The sequence below is a fragment of the Varanus komodoensis genome, unplaced genomic scaffold (assembly GCF_004798865.1).
Source record: "Varanus komodoensis strain SLA01 unplaced genomic scaffold, ASM479886v1 scaffold13_3, whole genome shotgun sequence".
Taxonomy (NCBI): domain Eukaryota; kingdom Metazoa; phylum Chordata; class Lepidosauria; order Squamata; family Varanidae; genus Varanus; species Varanus komodoensis.
The window spans coordinates 10208988-10232033 of record NW_025335409.1 but is presented as its reverse complement, the minus strand read 5'-3'; the positions used below and the strand labels follow the sequence as shown (position 1 = coordinate 10232033).

The following is a 23046-nucleotide window of genomic DNA, read 5'->3' as shown; positions in this document are numbered from 1 at the left end:
TGCATCTAAGATGACATGTCCCCTCGCCACTATCTGGTGTTTCCATGGTATGTCAGTGGAACAGTCCAGGTCCCCAAGCTGGTGTCTTCCAGATGTGTTGAATGGCATCTGGCAGGTACCAGGTACAGGAAGGCAGTACAAGTCATTCCACACTGCCTTAGATTGTGACTTTGTGTAGCACATAATCATTTTTATGGTCTCTGAAGACAAACCAGGGTGTAGTGCATTGTAATCATGCAGCACTTCACATATTTAGGGAGCAGCTTGCTTGTTCTTCCAATGCTTTTGTCCTTTGCTGGCCCAATGAAGTTAGAAAAATGACATGATACCAAAAAAGCTGCTGCTCAAGAAAAGGGGGTTACTTTGCACAAAAACAGCATCCATTCCCAGGACAAGAAATAAAGCAACTGAAGTGGCAATTATGCAGGCCACATCTTCTGACCCAGTGAATCAATCTGTGAATAGGGTGTTGTATCCTTATAAGCGAGGTGCCAAAATGCTAGAAACAACGTGCTTTCATTCCTCATACATACCTCATATTGTTCCTCATACAATAAATTACCTTAGATAAATGTGTGACTTAATAAAACACTTCACTGGATACAAACCATGATAGGGTATCAGACCCAGATCTAATTAACATTTATAAATGTGCCGATTCAGTATCATCCATTTCTTGTCTAAGTCATATTGCAAGAATACTTGCTCAAATATTACTGTGGCAGTTCAAACAAATCCAGCATATATAAAATGAACAGCCAGCTCCTTTTGTTTCCTTATATGAGATTTAAACCTGGGTCTGTCAATTTCCAACAAAACTGCCGTTCTTAAGCTGTGAGTTTTCAACTTCTACTGAATTAAGTGTTATAGTAATTGTAAATCTTAATGAACAAGCTCCCATGAGCTCCATCTAAAACTGAACTCCAAAACTCAGGCTACTTGAAGAAAAAGGAGGGGAAAATAGTTCAATTTTTCCCAACTTCCAAAATTGGGCCCCCATATGGATCATATGTTACTAAAAAGAGCTCTCCTTGCGAATGTCTAATTCTGGACACAGACAAACCTTTTATTTTCCAAACTTATGAGAAGAAGAACCAATTAATTAGGTCTCATTGGTGACTTTTATTTCTTCCTTTCTCCCTGACATGACAGTGTCCCATGAACCAGGAAAATTAGAAAATACAGTTCTCTTCAGGTCACGTACTAGGAAACTTGGATGGGGTTGGTTGCTTGAAGCCTCTAAAAGGAAGGGGCTTTTAAGTTTTCAATATAAGCCCCCCTCTTAGAAGTGACACCTTTTCATTTATTTAAAATGCATTTAGGCCACCAATTTTTATAACAGAATAAATACACACAAGCACATGATATGTTAATAAATAATAAACCCAAATTCCACCTGAAGAAAATTAAAATAATTGCTGATAAAGTCTGATCAGGATTAAAAAAAAGCTAAAGGGAAAGCCAAAGAAAGGATGTAGGTATGCAAAGACGGAGGCTCATGGCCTATGTATGGGAACGCCTTACAAAGGCAAGATACCACCCTTTCCCTTGTAATCACCAGCCTACTTGTACTCAGTGAGAAGGGCATCTAACTGAACATAAAGTGCAGGCAGGTTGATAACAGTTGAGGTGTTCCTTCAACTAAACAGACCCACCCAAGATCAAACACAGCATCTTCAGTTGGTCTTAGAAGTGCGGTGATAGCTAGCACAGATGCGATACAGATATGTGAGCTATCTACTTTATCCCTATCAATTCTGCACCAGCTTGGGTTTCTGAATCTTATTTAAGCAGCCACTTGTTGAGTACATTGCAGTAATAATCTTCTTCTTCTTCTTCTTCTACTACTACTTGATTACAGTTATACCCTGCCCTTACATTTGATTACATTTATACCCTACATTTATATCCTTCTTGCAAGGAAACCAGGACAGCTCACAAACTTCTCACAACAATCCTGGCCAAAAGTCACCCAGAGAGCTTGATGTCTGAACAGGGGCTACGACCCAGATCTACCAAGTCCCAGTCCAAGATTCTAAGCCCTAAACTGCAATGGCCCCTTTTCACTTGAATCCATGAAACTATGGAATAGCTTTTCATATTAGGTGCACCACAGCACATCTCTGATAGCTTTCAGAAGAATTCAGGCATAACTTTGCAGACTGCTGATCAGGAGAACTGTGATGTGACACACCATGTCTCTATTTTTTCATTTATGGTTGGTTAAAATGATTGCTGAGAACCAGAATACGTGTATGTTAATACAACATTTAAAAGAGAAGTAAACAGTACACTGGCAAACATCTGAAGGATTCGGCTTCCAAGCCAAAATCTTTCATTCACTGTCAAGGACAAAATCTCCAGAACAGGAATCAAGTTTGCCTGTATTGTTGTCAAGTTGTGGTTTCACAGTACCCTTATACCAATTGCAACAATCACTAAAGATTCGGCCTGACATTGCTCCAGTACAGTGGTTTGCAACCTTTACACAGCTGGGGACCAGCAAAAACAGGAAAACCACTTTGGGGACTACTGAGGCAGAAACAAAAAGCATCATACACATAATACAGAATTCTATGTATTAGTTTCAAAACACAATACCAAAACAAAATGAAAATTCTCCTCAGCAACCAGAAACCGAGAAACAAAAAATGCCAACAAAAGAACAAAATACTGAAATTTGTGCAGTATGGCTCCCAGGCAGCTCCCATTGAACCATCTCTTCTGTTCCCGCCCCCTCTCCTGTGGCACTGGTGCACCCCCCCCCATGAATGTGATGCCAACCAAGGAAGAGGTGGAGCACAGCCAGCCCCTGTTCCAGTCCACTGTGAGTGGGATGTGCCCCCCCACCCTCCATGGACCAGCAGAAAATCTCCCACAGATCAGCCTCAGTCTGCAGACTGGTGGTAGAAAACCCCTGCTCCAGTATAATTTTGCAGAAGAACCATCATGCGTAATTCATTGTATTATGGGATAAAATATGAATAAAAGATGCTGTGTGTTAACAATGATTGATTTGTGAAAACCACATACCAACGTCTGCACTGAAATATCTAAAACATACACTGCCAAAGTGCAGAATAACAAAATTAAAAATACTTCTAGAAATATAAAGGTTCGTGGCTCACCTGGACTATTGATAGGATGGAGAATTTTTTCTTTTAATCCAAAACATAAGCCAAGAAACAGTCCCATTATAATCACAGTTCTAAAGCAATTATGTCCATGCCACTTTGTTTCGCACTCTACACATCTTATGGATGAGCACTTCAATATTTTACTGACTTGCTGTTTCCATACTTTGGATCTTTTGTACATCTCCTTGACTAGACTCAGAAACATAGTATACAAATGCAATACAGTGCATAAAAACAATATAGACAAAAATAAAATAGACCAGTTACTGAAAAAGATATTACTGTAGTCTTGGGAAGTCACAAAGAATAGCACAACTCACTAAAATATTTCCAAAACATTTCTTCTTTGTGTAAGAAAAATGAAAGCTGAATTCAGGGACCCATTAATTCAATTTAAAGAGAATCCTGTCTCTCAAACAATATTCATTTGGACATTCACCAAACAAGATAACATTCAGGGAAAACAACCCAACAGTTTTCTGGCAAAAGGACAAGGGAAAACAACATGTTTGCAATGCTGTTGCAGAGGGATTCCTGAAAACCTGGACCTGGGAAAATTTCAATGGATGAAGAAATGAAATGAGCAGGTGCTTGTGGATTTAATTCTCCATGGGTGAAAGGTTTAATGTTCAGCTATTATTTTTCTACTAATACAAAAACATAACACACACAATGTTCTTGTGTGTGTAGTACTAGGACTGAGATGAAGCTTACCAGAATCCATCCCTCTAGAACTCATGGACTGCTTCCCATGTGCCACCTGGTCTTGCAAAGTTAGCCAAAGCAACAGGCAGTCCATGAATGCTCGCAGGACAAAGGCTGGTGTGTGTGGTGCAGGAGAGGGAAGCTGCTTGGGCAGTGGTTGTGTGGGGCTCATCAGGGATGGGGCCCAAACCAAGAGGGAGCCCTTCCCAAGCAGCATTCTTCTTACACATCAGGGGCAGCTGCTCTCACCAGGACCTTGGACTTTGGGTCATGACAAAGCAGGCCAGAATCTAGGCAGCCAAACCCAGGGGAACTGTCAGATTCCCAGACCCAATTCCTTCCTTCACTTCCCTGTACACACCCAACAAATTATGTGAGAGTCCATAGCTCAGTGGCAGAGCACCTGCTTTCCATATGGAATGCCCCAAGTTTAATCCCTGGCATCTTCCAACAGGGCTCCCTAAAACTATGGAGACCGACAGCCAGCTCTCCAGTACTATACCAGTGGGTTACATGGACCACTGTTCTAATTCAGTATAAGGAAGCTTCTCATCTTCCAACATATGTGTATATGTGAGTGTATACATTTTCAGCCAGTGGCCTGATCCCGAAATTGGTTGAATTTCAGCATTGTGCAAGGACACACTAGTATGCTGTAATATTACGTCAACACTGTAGGGAGGTATAGCGGCACAGCTTCTAAAGATGAGAGTGAAATACTGAAAACACGCAATGATGGATCTTTTAGATTTCACTGACATTAAAAAGAGATTCAGTACTATGTATCAGAGGGGATCAATAGTTATTGTTGAATGAAAACAAACAAACAAAAAAGCAGGCAAAAATGCAGGAAGAATATACAGTCGGGGCAGCCCACAATTGCAGACACAGGCGTGGGTATGCACACCTATTCTCATGGCTCCTGCCTGCCTGCCTATCACATGGAAGATAAGATGGCACAACTTGGCCCTACCTATGAGAACTCAGTGCAAGAGCAAAGTGATGGGCCTTCTTTATACCAGGAGTGGCCCTGTTTTTTATTCAGCAGCTTCTCCCCAGGAGCTCAGCTAGCAGTCTTTTCTAATGCCAGTTCCTGAGGTCCTACATTAAAAAATGCTAGAGTTTTAACCCAGGACCTTGTGCGTACAAAATCTACCTGCCCAATCCACGCTGTGCAAGATTTGCCATACTGAGGTAGCCCCCCAGTGATCAGATGGAAGGAGGGAAAGCAAGCGGCTGACAGTGTTAACTGGCCCACAGCTTCACTGTTACCCGTCAGTCTTCAGGAAGTTGCATGAGTCAAGCACTTAGCTATTCAGAAATAATATCTAAGGGAAAGAAGTACATCATGTCCAAGACTCATTGAAGGGTCTGGAAGATTGTCAGAGTGATTCCTGATGAGACAAAAACTATCAGAGATCTAGTCCTCCCAGGAGGGTATTTAGTAGAATTTGCATGCTAGACTTTGGCACAGGATTTATGAGCAAAATATGCATCCCACTATTTGCTCCTCTAGGGTATTACACTTTGTTCCCTTATACTGCAATGTACTTATTGCTGCAAGAATACATGAATATATAAAATGCATTGCCAAAACTTACATTTACACACAATCTATTAATGTATATTCTAAAACCATTAGTAATACTTTTAAATATTTATTTTAAATATCTATGTTGCGTGTGAATGTGTATGTGTACATGTGTGAGCATGCACATCAATAATCTTTTGGGGAAAAGACCTTTAGATGTCAAGAAGCTATAAAATTCTCCTAGAAGTGAACCTTACTTTTTTGTCCTTGTTGTATTTATTGAAAATCTCCTGTGCTTTTTCTTCACCACCATCAGTAAATAACATTATAATCTTGTTGCAGTTAGCTCTGAAGACACTGTGGCTGTGCTGAAAGAGACAGAGAAGAGAACATTCAAGTTAAGGTTTATCAAACAAAATACTTCAGTATAGTGCACTATAATCAACTTTCAGAAACAATTTTCTGTTCTTTGGGATGAGGCTTTTCATATGTTGCATTTGTACATAGTCTAGGCTCCAAAGGATGATATTCTGGGTAAAAAGTATCAGTACTTCACCCTCTTATGATTCTTCCTGTGATTTCTAGATACATTGTCTAATCCGTCTGGTGGCAGCAGCAGAACAAGTTCCTTTCAGATTCTCTTCCATGATTGTGATTTTCCTACTGTGTACATAGGCTTTGACATGCATGCCTACGTATGATGCAATTCTTTTTGCAAGCCTAATACAGAAATCACTTATTTGAAGACCGGAATCTCTGCTTGCACCAAACCAAACAAAATTGAGTGGAGTATTCTTTTCTTTTAAAAAAATCCCCCACAATGGAACAGCTAAGAAAGCAAAACTGTAGCTCCAATCCATGGATAAGCAATTTGATGCCTTCCAGATGTTTTCATCTACAGCTCTGATAAACCCTTTCAACTGGCCACACTGGCTAGTGCTGATGGTCCAAAATCCCTGCAATGCACTAAGAACCCCTACCCTGATCTAAATACTGGTTTTATCCAATAATGTGGATATTTTAAATCCACATTATTTTAATATGTTTCATGTACTGCAAGTGGCCCAGGAAGCCCTCGGCAGTTATAGGTGGCCTATAAATACATGTATAAATATAAATGAACAAATAAACTAAGTCAGAGTGTTGGGCCTGGACTAGGAGATGCAAATCAAATTCCTACCCTGTCACAGAATGAAGAATGTAGCTCTGGCCCATTCATTAGCTTATAGGCCAACCTTACCACAGAAGTTACCATGAGGATAAAAGGTGGAGGAAGGGAAACACTACAACCAAACTTCATGGAAAGTCAGGATACCACTGGAATTAATAAATAAGGCTGTATACTCAATCCTTACTGATCAACCAGCAAACACCAAAGAAGCAATTTTACTACAAAAATATAAGGTCTATCAATAATTAAATATTTTATTGGCTGATATTTATTTCACTGAACAGATGCTTAATATCAGGATGGCAACTTTGATCTCCATATGTTTAATATTCTCCATCCAAGTTATACTTTATAAATACAGGTAAATAAGTATCCTCCAAGCTGTTAAGTTCATAATACCAGCACTATGATTTGGATGCAGAAATAAAACATTCATGAAGAAATGAATAAAAATGCATGGAGGTTGCTTTGGAAGTCTGTTATTATAAAAGAAACAAAAGTAAGCAAAATTGTTTCATAGATGTTGTAAATTGGCTGTGGTGATATTGCTTTGATGCAAATTCTGCAGTGATGTTATCTAAGCTTCATAAGCATATAAACTGGGCCGTGTCCTATGCAGTTAGTTCCTGCGAACATGCACAGTGATTTGAGTAAAGTGTTTCCATTTAGGCTGCATTTAATGGAAGCAAAGTTTCCTCAAACACAGAAGCATGTCTAGTTTAGTTTACTACACATCTAAACCAAACCTTGAAAATGGCTTCCTGAATCAGCGACATAAAATGATGAAGGGTATGTCAAGATATACTAAAAGTCAACTGACCCTAGCACTTTGCTACCAAAGTATCTTGGCCAGCAATGGTTCAAAATTAAATTACTGGCTCTGTCTGAATGTAAGGCCAAGCCCTGAGTCTGAGATTAAGATTTAACATAGTTTACCTGGATTTGGATGGTATGGCAAGCTGCAGTTAATAAAAATGGCTTCAGAATTCCTCCTTGTAGCCATGCAACAGGAGGAGTGGGCAGGAAGGAGGCTAATTTCATTCTCAATATGCTAAAGTCTAGTTAAGCAGTGCATCTGATGCCCAAACGAGCCCACTGCTGGGAGATCTAATAGTTAATTACTACAATTTTGCATCAGAAATTGCTTGAAAGGATATTTGTGCATGACTCAAGATCAGTGTGGAATGATTTATCGCGCCTAGCCATAACAGTAGACTTGTATCCTTTGTTACTGTAACATCATTGGCAAGCACAAGGCTAAATGGAACAACCACTGCTTTTCCTTTCAGCTATAGCTTACTTCCCACTAAAGTGGAAGTGCGGATGATGAACAACTGAAGCACAGAGGATTTTACAGCTCAAGTGAGTATGGGATTAAACTGATGCTCCTTCAAAAGAAAGGGACTGTACCTGTGCTAAATACATATACAGCTATGATGTATACTATAGAAAAATAACTTTTATATTAGTTCAGTGTCAGCTAAGGACATTGGGAACATGTTTTTCAGAATTTCATTATTTCATGATAAAATTAACACCCATCCATTGAAAAATTAATTCATTTTTAAGTAGTACAGAATGGTTATATCACTTTTTATTTTCCTGGAGTTGCCTGCATTTCAGGCCAATGATTTTGATGTATCCTGGGAAGTTTGAATATATCTGAATTATTCCTGATTTTCTGAACCACTTCTACACAGGATACTAATGATGGTCAGAAAAGGGGAGGGCCATGCAGAAAACCTTCAGAGAATGAGGCAGGGGTACTTGTACAGAACCACATATGGGATAGAAAAGTTGCAGTATAGGTGTATTGCTTCCTTCCTCTCTTTGGGATCAGCATGGGGACAAGAAGTTGGCCAGCAGGCACCACTTGTGGCTGCTCTGGTCTTCTTGAAGCTGAGGCAGGCTGAGAGAGCTTGGCAGATCAGGAGGTAGATGCTGCTGTTGGCGCACAGCAACACAAAATGGGTAGAGTCTGATCAAGATGGAAGTTCTCAAGCCAAGAAGAAAACAGCTGCTACTGCCCACTTAGATCCTCACCCGAGAGTTCACTCTTTCCAAAACAGGCAGGCTGAAACTCTGAAACTTCAAGTTCACTTCTAACACTGGGCCAAATTGGCCCAGAACATGTATAGTGCTATATATGTGCAACAACAACTGGATACTTTTAGGTTAGGAAACAAAAAGGGAGAAAAATCCAAAGTAGGGCAAAATACTCTTTTTTAAATCTCAACAGGCCTTCCTCCTCCAGTGATCACTGCTAAAATTAAATTGAACTGCCACGGCAAAAGGTTATTATTCTAAATTAGAGTGTCTTGTCAGTGAGCAGAGAAATGGTGGGTTGCAAAATGATGCACAAACAACCTTTCCCCTTTTTTAAATTCACCAACTCTTTTTAAATGGTTCTATTAAAAATACGTATTTTTGCTCTACCATCTATTTAGAAAGCAATTTTCTTCTGGATGTGAAGAAAATAACTCTCTTTGAACACATGAAGATGCCTAAAAATAACAGCCAGCTCCAGTGCTTTGCATTATGCATTTAAGATTATTTAAAACAATTTGGGTTACAGAGGGAACTGAAAGGGCTGGATTACTTTGCTTAAATCATAGATGTACATAAGGAAGGTGACATTTGTCTTTATCTCATTAAGCTTGATAATGTACCTTATATCAGCTAGCTGGAGGTAGTTTGCTTTCTCCTGGACTATGCAGTGGTTCCCATTTCTAAAATTTCACTGTTGTTGCTTACTCAATTCAACCACAGAAAGTTGAGAATTCTTCTAAATAATGTAGACTGTGAATCTACTTCTGCTTTCTTGGATGTAATCCCCATGAACCAGGGTGGGACTTACTCCCAAGTAAACCTGCAGAGGATTGCACAGGTCATCTCCTAGGTATCCCTGTGCGTATTGCAAAACTATTCATTCATCCAGAGTACTTTGCCAGCCAAAGCACACACAGCCATAACTTTTGCCCAAAGCCAAAACCTAAGCTACCATTTTTATGTTGTTTTATTGCTCTGAAGCAGTTGTACTCAGCCTTAAGAGCAACTATGTCTGAGTTGTACTCAGCCTTAACAACAATATCCATCACTTTTCCATTGAACTCTCCTGCCTCTTCATCTTCATTACATCTTAAGTCTTCACACAGTCCTCAGTACCGTTGCACAGTGCTAAGAACAGAAACTGACTGCCTGAGGTTCTGGATATTCACAGTGGGGCCATCCCACCTAATGGAACTACAGCTGGGAACAACCTTAAGAAGATCGGGTGCTTTGTTCTCCTCCTCTCCCAGTTATTGCGATTTCTAAGTTGCTGTTACAGCAGGCAACATCAGGCCAACCTAGAAGCTGGCACAGAGTTGTGCAAAAGGGAGAAGATTTGTGAATTGCCTACACTGAGATATATTTCTCCCTGCTACGATTGTTTTTCTGCCAAATCTAGCAAGAAGATACCTTTCTTTCAACATGGTTTCAAAGGCATTTCTTTAAACCAAATTTAGTAGAGTTTTTGAAAAGAGAAATTAACATACAAGAATAGATCAGCTTGTAAATAAAACTGGAGAAACAGTATTTGGTTTAATAATATCAATGCATTTGCTTATCAAAAAGTTTCCACCAACATATAACAAACTTCTTTCAGGATGCAGCTTTCTAAGACTTACATTTAGCAGCTGTTCAAAGGCATAACTGAAACCTTTTTTGTAATCAGTGATCCCTTTTGCTTGGATTTTATTGACAGCTTCTTTCAACTTTTTCTTATTCCTCACATTAGCTTGTACAAGATGGTTGAAACAACTGACATTCTGAGCATTTTCATTGAACTGAAAGAAAGAAAAAAAGTGGAGGTTAAACACAACTCAATGAAACACATGAAAGATTATACCGAACAGTTGTATATGAATGAATGATGAAGAAAATTATACAAATTAGTCCACACAGTAAATGACAGGTGTTTATCACCTGTGTATTTCAGCTGGATCAAAAAATCTGACTAAGTTCATCCTAGAAGCTTCCATTAACCCAATTAGATTTGGGGTTATTGTTTTTTTATTTTGAATGACCAACCAAACATGCCAATCCTGAATTACTTCTGAAATGCCCCAGTTACAAAAACAGGTGAGTAGGTGAGTTTGCACTGCTCCTTTTTAAAAGCTACTCTTGGGATTAGAAAATGAGCCATGCCGTTCTTTGGATCAAGACTGCTACTGATCATATGTCCTTTATATATATAATTTGAAATGTAATCATGGTTAGCACCCCTCCTCAGTGGAGAACAACTTGCCCACTTTGCTGCGGGTTGATTAATATTCCTGGAGGTGGGTGAACATGGCAAAAGAAGAATAGTTTTCTAATAGATACAACTATCAAGTTAACATTAGCTCCAGTGGACAAGTAATGTAGTGGATATATCCAAGGTCAGGTCAGAAAATGGTCGGCAACCATAGCTATAAGGAAAAAGAATGCAGAAGGTTATCTTTCATTAATCTGAGATGCAGTAAACTAAAGAACTGAATTTCTGTATTTTTCTGTCTATAAGATGCCGCCACATATAGGACACCCCCCCACTTTTCCTACCCATTTCCGGCGAACAAACTGCTGCCGTGCGGGCACACACCACTTCACTGCCCCCCCCCCCCCGGTGCCTTGCTGCCCCCCTGCCTGCCATACTGCTTCACCACCAGCCCACCTGCACTCACAACCACCCTGCCCATGCCGTTTCGCCGTCCCCCTGCGCACCGCCCCAGTCTCCCCCTCCCCACAGCATGCCCAGGGGCCCCCGTGTATAATATGCACCTTCATTTTTAAGTAAATGTTTTTAAGAAAAAGTAGCATCGTATACACAGAAAAATATGGTAGCTTGGACTCCAGACTAAGTGTTCCTTCCTCCTGTAGTATCAATTACAACACCACATTCAAAATGGTGCACTCTCCAAGGCACACTCACAATACGATCTTTGCCACAGTCATTTCAGAGAGGTGGCTGCTTTAAAACAGCAGTGTCTAATTCAAGAAGAAGCCCTGTCACTTAAGTCCAGCTACTGAAATGTCTTCATGTGAAGTGGGAGTGGAAGCTGATGTTTAACACACATATTTAGGTGGCATGTTGCTCTTTCTTGCTCTGTTAGAAAATGAATGAATGGTTCCTTGGTCCACATGTGAACATCATAGCATGGGATAAGAGGGAGGGCCAGGCCTGCTGAGGCACTTAAGAAGCTGCCTTACCAAAGTCAGGCCACTGGTTACTTACTGGGTTTACTTACTGGGTTTTTTCAAGCCCTATCTGGAGATGCTGAGAATTGAACCTAGAACCTTCAGCATGCAAAGATTCTTCTCTATCCATTGAGCTCTGTCCACTGAGCATCCATAGCCTTCCGGTGGATGTCATCTGGACTTGAGAGAGATGGTCTAAAGAAGGAAACCTGCTGCACGAACTAGACACACACCTTCCCCCAGTGTAGGACTGTGCATTATCAGGATTTTAAAGGTGGCAGGGCATATATGTATAGCACATTTTCCAAGTTAATACATTTTCCCCCATTCTGTGGATTATCATATGGAGAATGTCTGGAAAAGGATGTTTTGTGGATTTTGGAGGCCTTTAGGAACACATTTTGGAACCTTCAGCAGACCAAGAAATAATCCATGTATCTGTAAGCTAGTGTCATTGTTTGCTTGCTTGCTTGCTTGTTTAATTTCTATACCACTCATTAATCCAGACAACCCACTATCCCATGTATGTATACATGTATGTATGCATGAAATTAATTTTTACCCTGCTTGTCCAATGAAAATGGTGCTCAGGGGAGCTATCCATTGCATTCCTCATCTACAGAACAACAAATAAATTCAGAACAACAAATAAATATTTTGGATCAGATGCATTTACCACATTGGCATATTCTCTACTATCCCCTCAACAGAACTCTTGATCATGTTCAAGAAGAGGGCCTGATCAACGTCCAACAATCTATCCACTATACCCTGTACAACTCATAGAGTCATTCAGCATTTTTTTAAATCTCTGCTGTAACTTTATTTCTTAGTATCAAATCAGCAAGCTTACTATGATGACTTTACTACAAAAAGGAATAGTGCCTAAAGCCATGTAGGCTTACAGCAGTGACACTGCTGTCTCTCTGTGTGTTTTTTTTAAAGCACCATATTCTAATAAACTATTCAGGCATTCAGATTAAAAACTGCCTGGTTTTACAGCTTAAGAATTACATGAAATATGTGTTTGAAATTATCTCATATTTCAGAGGATCCCAAGGAGTTGCCAAACATTTTGACTTTGCTATTACTCTCTGCTTCTAAAAAGCTAGCAAAATACAAATGAAATGTGGAAATTGATTCCCTTCATCTTCAAATGGAGATCTAAATTGCCTCTCTTTAAACCAGTGATCCTCATGCATTGAGGCAGTCTGAAAGAAATAAGACCTTAATTCTCCAGTCCAACACAAGTGATATTAGGAGAAAATCCAATAATAAATGATGCCTATTAGCCTTGTCATGAAGGAGTGTTGCTTTTCTAGTTGCTTTTTCTAGCTTAAACCACCAGGTGGCAATCTAGTAAAATAAGTATGCTCCAACAGGGCTTTAAGCTTTTTCTAAGGGAAAGCTTTTAATTCCTTTCTAAATTCCTTCTACTTAGAACATCAGGCTCTGTCCTAAAGCCTATCACAAAGGACAGCGATCAGCCCAAGACTTGGTGGAGCAATAATACAAATAGTTCATCTGAGCATGTGTAGACCTCATTTTGTTCCCATTTAAGAAACTAGAGAAACTGGATTTGAGATTAAAGGAATAAGGTTTCCAGGTTGTGCCTTTACCCAATCTATATAATGCTTGGAGCTGTGCTGTACACACCCCTCCCAGTCATATTTTCTGCCTGCATGATAAAGGGTGAAATTGTATGCATGGCTAGGCAGAAAGAAGTCTTGAAACTCTCAGAATTCCCTAGCCAGAGAGGAGTTCTGGTAGTTATAGGACTTTTTTGTCTAAATATGCATAGGGTTGTGGTTTAAGGCAGTTTGTCGTATGAATACCCTCCCATTAAGATGTGGGGTTCTAGCATAATACATGCCCACATTGCATATTCAGCAACTGATGCTTTGCCTCTATAAAATAGTAGACATATGTAATTCATCTTGCTTTATGTCTAGACATTTTTCTGCCATTCCGTTTGCTGGCATTGCACATTCAACAAAGAACTTTCGCAATCTGTTATGTTTCTAAATACACATTTCAATGTGAATTTTTTCTTTGCAGCACCCTTGGGCAATTACTTTTCACCCTGATAACTACTGCATAAACATGACCAAATTAACATGCATCAAGAACAAACCCCATCCCAAACCAGGGAGAGGTATCTCTGTCCTGCTGCTTGCCTTTTGGCCTGCAGCCCTGGCACAGAACAGCACTGTGAGACCAGAAGAGCATCTTGGTATATGCTGTATTTGCTAGCAGTGTTCTCACACCTTCAGGAGACCTTCATAAGAACATAAGAAGGGCCCTACCAGATCAGACCAAGGCCCCATCTAGTGCAGCATTTTGTTCACACCGTGTTCCATCAGCTGTCCAGGACACACGTGGAACAGAGCCCTCTCCCCACGTCCTCCAGCAACTGGTTTACACAAGTGTATTGTCTCTGATGCCAGAGAAAACACAGTCAGTGATAGCCTTCCTCGCCATGATTTTGCCCAATCCCCCTTTAAAACCATTCAAATTGGTGGCCATCCCTGTATCTTGGGAGTGAATTCCAATCCTACGATGTGAAAAACTACTTCCTGTTAGCTGTTCTGATTCTCCCATGAATCAGCTTGCAATAGGGTACTGGAGTAAAGCACTGGTGCAGCAGGCAAAACACTCAATTCTATGCATTTAACTAGTGCAGAAAATCAAGGACTGTAAGATGTCTAGGACGAATTAACAACAGCACAATCCCATGCATGACTACTCAGGAGTAAGTCCCACTTCAGTTAGTTCGGTGGGATTTACACCCAGGTAAATGTGTGTAGGTTTTAGAAGCTATACCAACAGAAAGTGAATTGTGTCTGGATAATGACTTCCAACACATGACTCTGATACATGGGGAAATCCTATACCTTTAAACTCATTCAAAAGAAAGATATTGCGGCATTCAGCTATTGCCTTGGGAATACAGAAATGTGAAAATAGATAGCCAGCATGTTGCTAGCCTAATCAGATTTTGCTGCGGCTGATTTTTCAATCTACCAAGGGTTGTTGCGGTCTTGCTCCTACCTCTATGGCTAAAGCAGCTTGATGACCCAGCTGTATCTATACATATTAAATGAGCAGTAGTGAAATATATCTAATTCCAAGAGGATTTTCCTTGTAACTAAATCCAGCTTTGCTCATTTCCTTTGTTTGGGTACGCATGTCTGCATGTTCAGTAATAGGATCTTAGCCATTACTGGCATTTCTAAACCCCACATGCATTTGAGCAGCTAGATTGAGGTATTGCTTTTGAAGGAGCTTTGGTGAACAAAAGGGGAAAGAGTGTTCATTGCAAGACAAATCCTAACATGTATTCCAAATCAATGAAGGATCAGGAGTAAGTAGGAGTGGAACTGGAAAAGCATGAGCAGTTTACTGCTTATGCAACAGAACTGTCTCCTTTCCTCCTTCCAAATTTACAAAGGGGCCTGAAAACACACACACACACCCCACTGTTGCTGGGAATGCATTGGATAGGGTGCAATGGAGCAGATAGCAAAGGGTTAACTGCTTTTCTGGCATTAGCCAAGGACCAACAGAAAAGAAGGGGTAGGGGACCCACTAAAGAAGAGGAAATTCCCAGTTCCAGAACACAGCTTTTGCTTGCAGAACCTCTACGATGTAATTCTGCACACTGCAGCTCATGAGTAAGTCCTACAATTTCCAGCAGGACCAAAGGATTTGTAGAATTAAGGTTCTGAATGGCTTGAAGATCCAGAGATATTTGGCAATTCCAAATTAAGACTAAAAGGACAGCTTGAGTTGCAGTTGTTGAAAGCAACTGCATATACGTTAGAATGCTATATAACAATAAGTGGCATCCAATTCAGTTAATGCCCACCTATTACTAGAGGCAGCAATATAGTAGTTCAGAGAATATCAGTAACTAAATCTTTAATGCCCAGGGAGAGAGGGAATATGGACAGGAGCAGGAAGGAGTGATTCCTACCCCTGCCAGTATTAGTGTCTGAAGATTACTTTCAATCTGCGCTATATTCTAAGTCACTCTGGACACTATTTTCATTTGGAATCCCAAACTATCATCTCCAATTGGCTGATGGTGCATGGAATAAGTATATTTCAATCATTTTCCTTCTAATGCAGCCTTTTCAATAGATTGAAAAGAAAGCAAAGCTAACCGAATGTATTTATTTTTGTACATTAACTTAACAAAATTTGTAAACGTTTGCATAAATGTGACAGAAGAAATTTAAAATATAAACCAAAAATGTTGGAGAAAGCTAAACAGACATGGTTTTAAATCAATATGCAACAGCTACTTCTTGCCTGCTTATTTTTACTGTAGCATAGACATGAGAGTGCTGTTTAGAATGGGACCCGAGTGTGAGATGAGGTCCATCAAATACTCTGGATGGGGTGCACTTGAAGGAATGGATTCATAGCTTGGGGGTCTTCCTTGAACCATTTCCATTCAGGTGGCCTCAGTGGCACAGAGTGCCTTCTACCAGCTTTGGCCCAGTAGCACCCCTATCTAGATAGAGGTAGTCGGGTTTTAGTAATCTAGGCTCTGATAATCTCTACATTAGGCTACTGCAATGCACTGTACATGGGGCTGTTCTTGAAGACTGATCCGAAGATGCAACTTGTGCAAAACAAGACTAATGACTGGGAAAAGAAGTACATTCTTGTCTCAGTGCTTCCAAGCCCAGTTCAAGGTGTTGGTTTTAACCTATCAATTCTTCTATGGCTTGGGACTGCAAACACTTAATGGAGTGCTTTTCCCAATCGTAGCCAGGAATGCTCCAGAAACTACATCCGATGGAGGCTCAAAGGAGGCAACAAGGGGAAAGGTCTTCTCAGTGGCAGCCTCCAAGTATGGATTGACTTCCCCACTGAGACCACCTGGAGGCAACACTGTCGTCCTTTCAGTGTCAGGTAAAGACAACCCTCCATGTAGAGGCATTTAAAGATACCTAAAATTATCTAAAGGCTTAATAGGGATGCCTTAGTCTGGTGTTTTCAACACATCTATATTGTATTACATACCAATTTAGTTATTGTGTTTTAATTTTTAAACAATGCTTAAATTGCCCATGGCAGATTTTCTAAACTGGTTTTTACTGTATCAGGGCCCTGTTTAGAAAGTCCTGTAACTTTCAGGAGGGTTGGGAGGCATAATGCCCAAAAATCTCCTCTTGCCAAGCATGCATTTATTTCCAGTTCCCAAAATTGTAGCACAGGTTGTCTGAAGTCCAAGCCATCTCAGTCGGACCATGGACTTATACCTCTCCGTTTGTGCACAGTGCCTTCCTGCAGCGTGTCGATGTCTCTTCCTCTGCAGGCTACCATGTGAAGCACATTTCTCTGGAAACCGCAGCTTGCCCACAATCATAAACAAATTATGCTCTCTCTGTCTACATGAGAAACCAAGTCTCTAAATCATAGCATGCTGGGATTGAATTGCAACCCCTATTATCTACCACTTACAGCTATCAAAGCATATAACTAGATTAGTGGGCAAACAGCTGTATCGCGCATACATTTAAGCAAAGGGCTCCCTCTCTACAACAAAGGACAGCACTTCAGATAAGGGAAAGGCAAATTCCAGGGGAAATTAGAACACATTAATCCCCAACAGTCCTTACGTGGCTTCAATACCTCCTGCAGCCTTTTCCTCCCTGGAATTAGGAAATGAAAGGCTTGCACAGAAGGTATAGGGTGAATGTGATTCAACAACCTGGATCCCCCACTCTACTTTCACCTTGTGTCATAGGAATTCTCACAATATCTAGCATGGCTGAGTCAATACCTGCTGCTTAAGAAATGCTTGATATGTGTAAATCTCATTGACTCAGGCAATGGCACTGATATTAAGGTTTTTGTAAGAGGACAGCGTGGAAGCAGAGTATGTAGCTCATTTCTTGTTGCTCTTGAGAATGTCCAGCATCTGATTACATGGGCTCCTTGCAAGGGGGAGTGGGATATAAACCAAATAAATGTAATAACTGCAGCAGTAACATTTTTATGAGGACTGTATTATGGCTAGGGAGGTACATATTCCATGAGCCTACAGATGTACAAGACTACAGTTGTGCATACTAATTCTGGTATTTCTTTTTTAAAACCTTTGGGTTCAGAAGTGCTAAATGTTGAGGTTGGTTCTAGAGGTGGAGGGAGCCGGGTTGGAAGCAAGCAGGGAGGCCAGATTGACAGCCATGCCATCTGTGCCCATGTGGTCAATGGCTGAATTGCCAGGGCAGAATCAGCAGATTCGTAAGACCAGGTGGAACTCCATGGGACTCTTCCATGACCCATGCCAAGCTGGTAGCTCAAATGTCACCCTCTGGTAATCTCCAGTGGTTGTGGGGTTCCACCAAAGGGGTGGCTAGCTATGCTCTCCTCTGGGAAGCCATGTTCTTTCCCTATCACCATTCCTTCCCCTCCCTTTTTCCTTGTGTGTCACGTGCTCACAGGTTGGTCACGTGTTCACCACTGCCTTCAGTGGTGCTCTGTTTGTATCTCAAAGGAAGCTTGCTTTGCTCAGCCTTTCAAAACCAGCAGGAGAAAACCCACAAAAACCTGCTTTGCTATGTCGATTTTGGACTGAGCTGGGTGTTTTATTTGTTCTGCTACATACATTTCTATCTTAAGAGTAACTGCAATTTAGAAATTAAAATCCCTTTTTATTCCTGCTGTGTCATTAATAGTACTCTTTGGTTACAATGAGCTTTAGTTTCAGGTAGGGCTGGGATGAACAGGGAAACTGCTTTTGCTGCCTAAACCACATATGCAGATTAAATGAAATAAGAGAAGGCTGGAAAAGATGACAGCCTCTCTGATTATACAGAATCATTTCAATCAAAGCAGTAGAATGATTAAAAAAAAAAACACCTCTGCTCTACAATCAAAATTACTAAGCCAAAGCTATTTTGTTCTTGCTGTGATAGCCCGAAGTGGAACTCCTGGCGCATTGAAGTTCTGAGTCTCCGTTTCTTATTCGCAAAATGGAAGCGGAAGAAGGGAGCGGAAGATTTCTACTGAAATCCACTCAGCCATAACTACTCCAATCAACTATCATATAATATTTATGGAGATATGCAGGTTTAACATTATATGCTATTTAAATTGAATTGTCATCATCCACTTTTCTCTAGCTGTTTATGACAAGACTGCACACCATTCTGGGATGGCCATAATACCAGTATAAAACCTGCCCCATGCTGTTAAACACCTTTATTGGCAATTTCCCTTCCCCTGAGAATTAATTCTTTGAGTCAAAACTTCTCTGACATCCACAGCAAAGTATTCTTTGAAGAAGCAACTTTGGCAAAAGATATGAGAAGAAGAGAGAACGCCGGCATGCTGATGCACAGGTTTGGTCACATTTTTCCTGCAGAGAGTTATTTAAATGTAAAATCCCAGTGGAACCAGGGGGGTTCTCACTTCTAATCTGGTGCCACCTCATCTCCCCACTCCACCTCATTTGGCCAAGGATCTGGGGAGTATTCAAGTATTAAGTATTCAAAGAGCATCCCAGAAAAAAGAAGAGAAAATCAAAGAAAAACAAAGCTATAAAAGTGTAAATACAAGATAAATTCTAGCTATAATTGAACATATACTAGAAAGTAATTAGTATCTGAGATGCCAATGAAAACTAGGAAATTGGGAATGGGTCACAATGAAAGTTATCTGTGGCTGTTCATTCGATCCTATTACAACCTCCAATCCAAGGAACAACCTTAGTTACTCCACACAGTCCAAGATCCTTTTCAGTGACTTTTTCCCAGAAAGAACAACAGATGTTTTGGCAGACTCTTCGACTTCTAATGCATCTCTGCTGCTCATTAGAAGACAAAGGCCGATAGCATTTTTATACTTTTCCCTTCTGAGATGAACAGCAACAAACACTGGTTGGAAGATCAGCAGTTACTGGTCAAATTGACAAGGAAAAAGAACTTTCACTATGTTAGTGAGATTGATTCATGCCATAGAACCAATCTTGATGCCCTTTAGCTCTGGGCCAAGTCAAGACTCGTATATAGTCCCTGGTTTAAAAGGAAAAGAAAATTGGTCCTAGGCCTAGTGGTGGGAGACACTGAAGAACTCAACCTTCTTGTGCGCAACAGACCTTGTCAATTCAAGAACAGAAAGTGGGCTGAATTAGAGATGGGAATTGTGTGGCTTCTGTTTTTGAAGCAGGCTGTGATTGGGTTGAAAGAGGCCAGGTGGGTTAGGGGTTGAAAGGGGCTTTTTCAAAAGGAAATTTGGCTAAAAGATAGCTGCAGTCTACATGGACTGTGGCAAATTTCATTCCCTTCTTTTAAACATATGCAAATCATCACTTCTTTTATATTGTTATTTATTTTATATTGTTATTTTTGTATTTTATTGTATTTTATTTTGTGCTGTGAGCCGCCCCGAGGCTTTGGCAAGGGGTGGTATAGAAATGTTTTAATAAATAAATAAATAAATAAATAAATAAATAAATAAATCACTTGCTTTAAAAGCAGAAGTCCATGTGCTGGCTTCACACACACTGAAGGGGATCAGCACCAGGCTGGAAGGACTGGAATCTGGGGGCTCATTGTGCCAATCTGCTGGAGTTAGACCCCCCCCCTCCACACACACACAGAAGACTCCTCACACTTGCCTAGCTGAAATTGTGCAGAGCTGATAGTAGCTTCAAGGTAGGGAGCAAATTTAGAGAACTGCAATAGGAAAATAAGAACTTTAGGGCTTATTTGACCTTATTTGCACTCTGTGCCTGCCCCTAAATTGACGATGTCTTTGTCTATGATTGGCTCTTCCATACCATGCTTGGTTTGGCCCTGAATGTCTATAGGATTTGGCAACACCATTTAAAGATAGCTAGTAGCCTTTTGGTGATTGTCTCTCATTATTTTTAAAGCAAAAATGTCACTCAGCTCTCCCTTTTCAGTGGATTACCATTGACATTGGACAGCTTAACAGAGAGGGCCAGAGTAAGAAACTGAGCCCAGGATGAAACACGTTTACATTTCATATAAAAATCCTTGATGCAGAAATCCATCTTTTTATTGTTACTCTTAAAATAGCATGCTCATTAATGACTCTATAATGGCACTAGATGACTTTTGTCCTACAATACGGTGTTGAACCTCCTTCAACCAGAAGGTTGAATTCTATTTCAGAGAAGCTCTTTGTTGCCACATATTAGTGGTAGGCAGGGCCAAAAGAAAAGGAGGATCAAATGCAACCACATTTTAGCTTTAAACTCTTACTCTTATTGCCTGTAGCTAAACCTTAGAAGAGGCAACTTGGTGTTTTAATGTAGAAGAAAAATGTGCAAAAGTCAAGAAATACACAAACAATGGGTGGTTGGGAGAAAGAGGAAAATGATGTGGCCATTTGGGGAATCCTAGAGGTCCAGATCATGCCCCAAGTCTTAGGTTCTACAGTCCTGACCTACAACTCTCATTTGCCTTGGACGGGAAAGGTAAGAGTAAGGGATGATGGAAGTTATTGTCCAAAACTTCTGAAAAGCCATATGATGCCTACCTTCACCCACTATAATTACTCATCTCTATCATCAACATCTTCATCACTGAAATTGCAAGAGCTTAACCAAGCAAATTTGCTACTAACTCTTCTATATGAGAAATGCTCACCAGACACCACAAAGTACACTGAAAATGAATGTTACCACTATACTCCCTTAAAACTAAGGGACTAAGTGACTAAAAACTAAATATAGTGAAGATCTGCAGAGCACATCTTCCTTTGGGCTTCTCATGGCTACAGTTAAAAACTAGCAATCTTCAATACACATGCATTTTCAATTAATTCCAAAATAAAACATCTGGATATGATTTCTGTTCATTATAGATGTATACAATATACTAGCTTGTCTTTCATTCCCTCCAAATTCCTAAAATTGTATGTACAGCCAGAAGCGTGGCTTCCAGATCTAGGAAAGTGATGATACAACTCTACATGACTCTGGTGTGCCCAGAACTGGAGCACTGTATCCAGTTCTGGGCTCCACATTTTTGGAGAGACATAGCAAGGTTAGAATCGTTTCAGCGCAGGGTCACAAGAATGGTAGCTGGGTTGGGGGGGATCACATATGAGGAGAGATTGAGGGAACTGGGTCTTTTCATCCTGGAGAAGAGGAAACTCCGAGGGGATCTTTAAGCAACTTAGAGATATGTGGGGGGATGTCATGTAGAGGAGGACTGTGACCTGTTCTTCCCTGCAGTGGAGGGCAGGGTATTCCAATGGAGCAAAGCTCAAGAAATGAGGACTCAGGTTGGACATCCAGAACTTCTTGATGTTAGGGCCCCTAGCATATGGATTGGGCTTCCAAGGGAAGTGGAAGGGGTCCCATCAGTGAGAGTGTTCAAGGAAATACTGGACAACCACATGTTGAGGATTATATGAGCAGAGCTGGCTGGAGCTGGGGATCAGACTCACTTTGTTTCTATGCTTCTAAAATTGATTCTTTTTTAATTTACATTAATTTTCTATAACACTGTATTTAACAAAATAATGGCAACTCTAATTTTAATACAGAAATTATGTTTCTAAGTACTTTTGTGTATGGCTAGCTTGCAAAGAGCTTTCTTGGGCTGCTGTTTCTGCATTAAGAGAAGAAGAGATGGATACTCACTGAAACAACATTCACAAAATCATCATCAGACAAAGTTTCTAACATCTCAGTGACGGACGTTCGGATCAACTTCAGTGTCAATCCACTGACACTACCACTCCTGCAAATGAGTTAAAAAAAATATTAAGTTGATTCAAAGTTAGCAGTTTATGCTTTACAAGACAGTTTGTATATTTTTGAATACTCTAAGACAGAGGTGGGGACCTTTAGACCTGTGGCCAAACAAGCATTTCCAGGTTCCTCCATTTGGAATTCTGGAGTCTCTTCAAGACAATGCCCCTATTCTAGGTTATTGATTGTCTTTCTTCCTCCCTGCTCCATCCACCAACTAAAAGTGGATGGAGCAAAACTTGCACAAACTGAGGGAGGAGACAAAAATGTATTTTTTCCTGTTCTGTGAGGTAAGACCTTTTCCACAGGGTTGCTTGTCCTTAACACATGCCCCCAATCCTGGAACATATCCTAGGGAAAGAGTTTCACACCACTGTGACAGCAAGCACTGCTACCAGGGAAACATTTTTTGTTCTCATAGCCTGATTAAATGGGGCACATTTAGATATATTTATATTTGTCTCCATGTCAAAGACATTTTTTAATAGAAAAGCAGTTTAGAAATTTCAAAATTAATTGCACCTTCTGATAAAAATTC

At 40.4% G+C, this 23046-nt stretch overlaps 1 protein-coding gene across 6 annotated transcripts in view; it reads right to left on the bottom strand.

The window, feature by feature from the left end:
* Positions 1-23046, bottom strand: part of CACNA2D1 (calcium voltage-gated channel auxiliary subunit alpha2delta 1) — a 452873-nt gene that overhangs the window by 92680 nt on the left and 337147 nt on the right. For all 6 annotated transcript variants that reach the window (XM_044423417.1, XM_044423419.1, XM_044423424.1 and 3 more), the window contains 3 exons: positions 22398-22497; positions 10213-10371; positions 5631-5741 (listed from right to left, as the gene is read on the bottom strand). In XM_044423417.1, coding sequence (XP_044279352.1) covers positions 5631-5741; positions 10213-10371; positions 22398-22497 — 370 coding nt within the window. The remainder of the gene's footprint in view (positions 1-5630; positions 5742-10212; positions 10372-22397; positions 22498-23046) is intronic.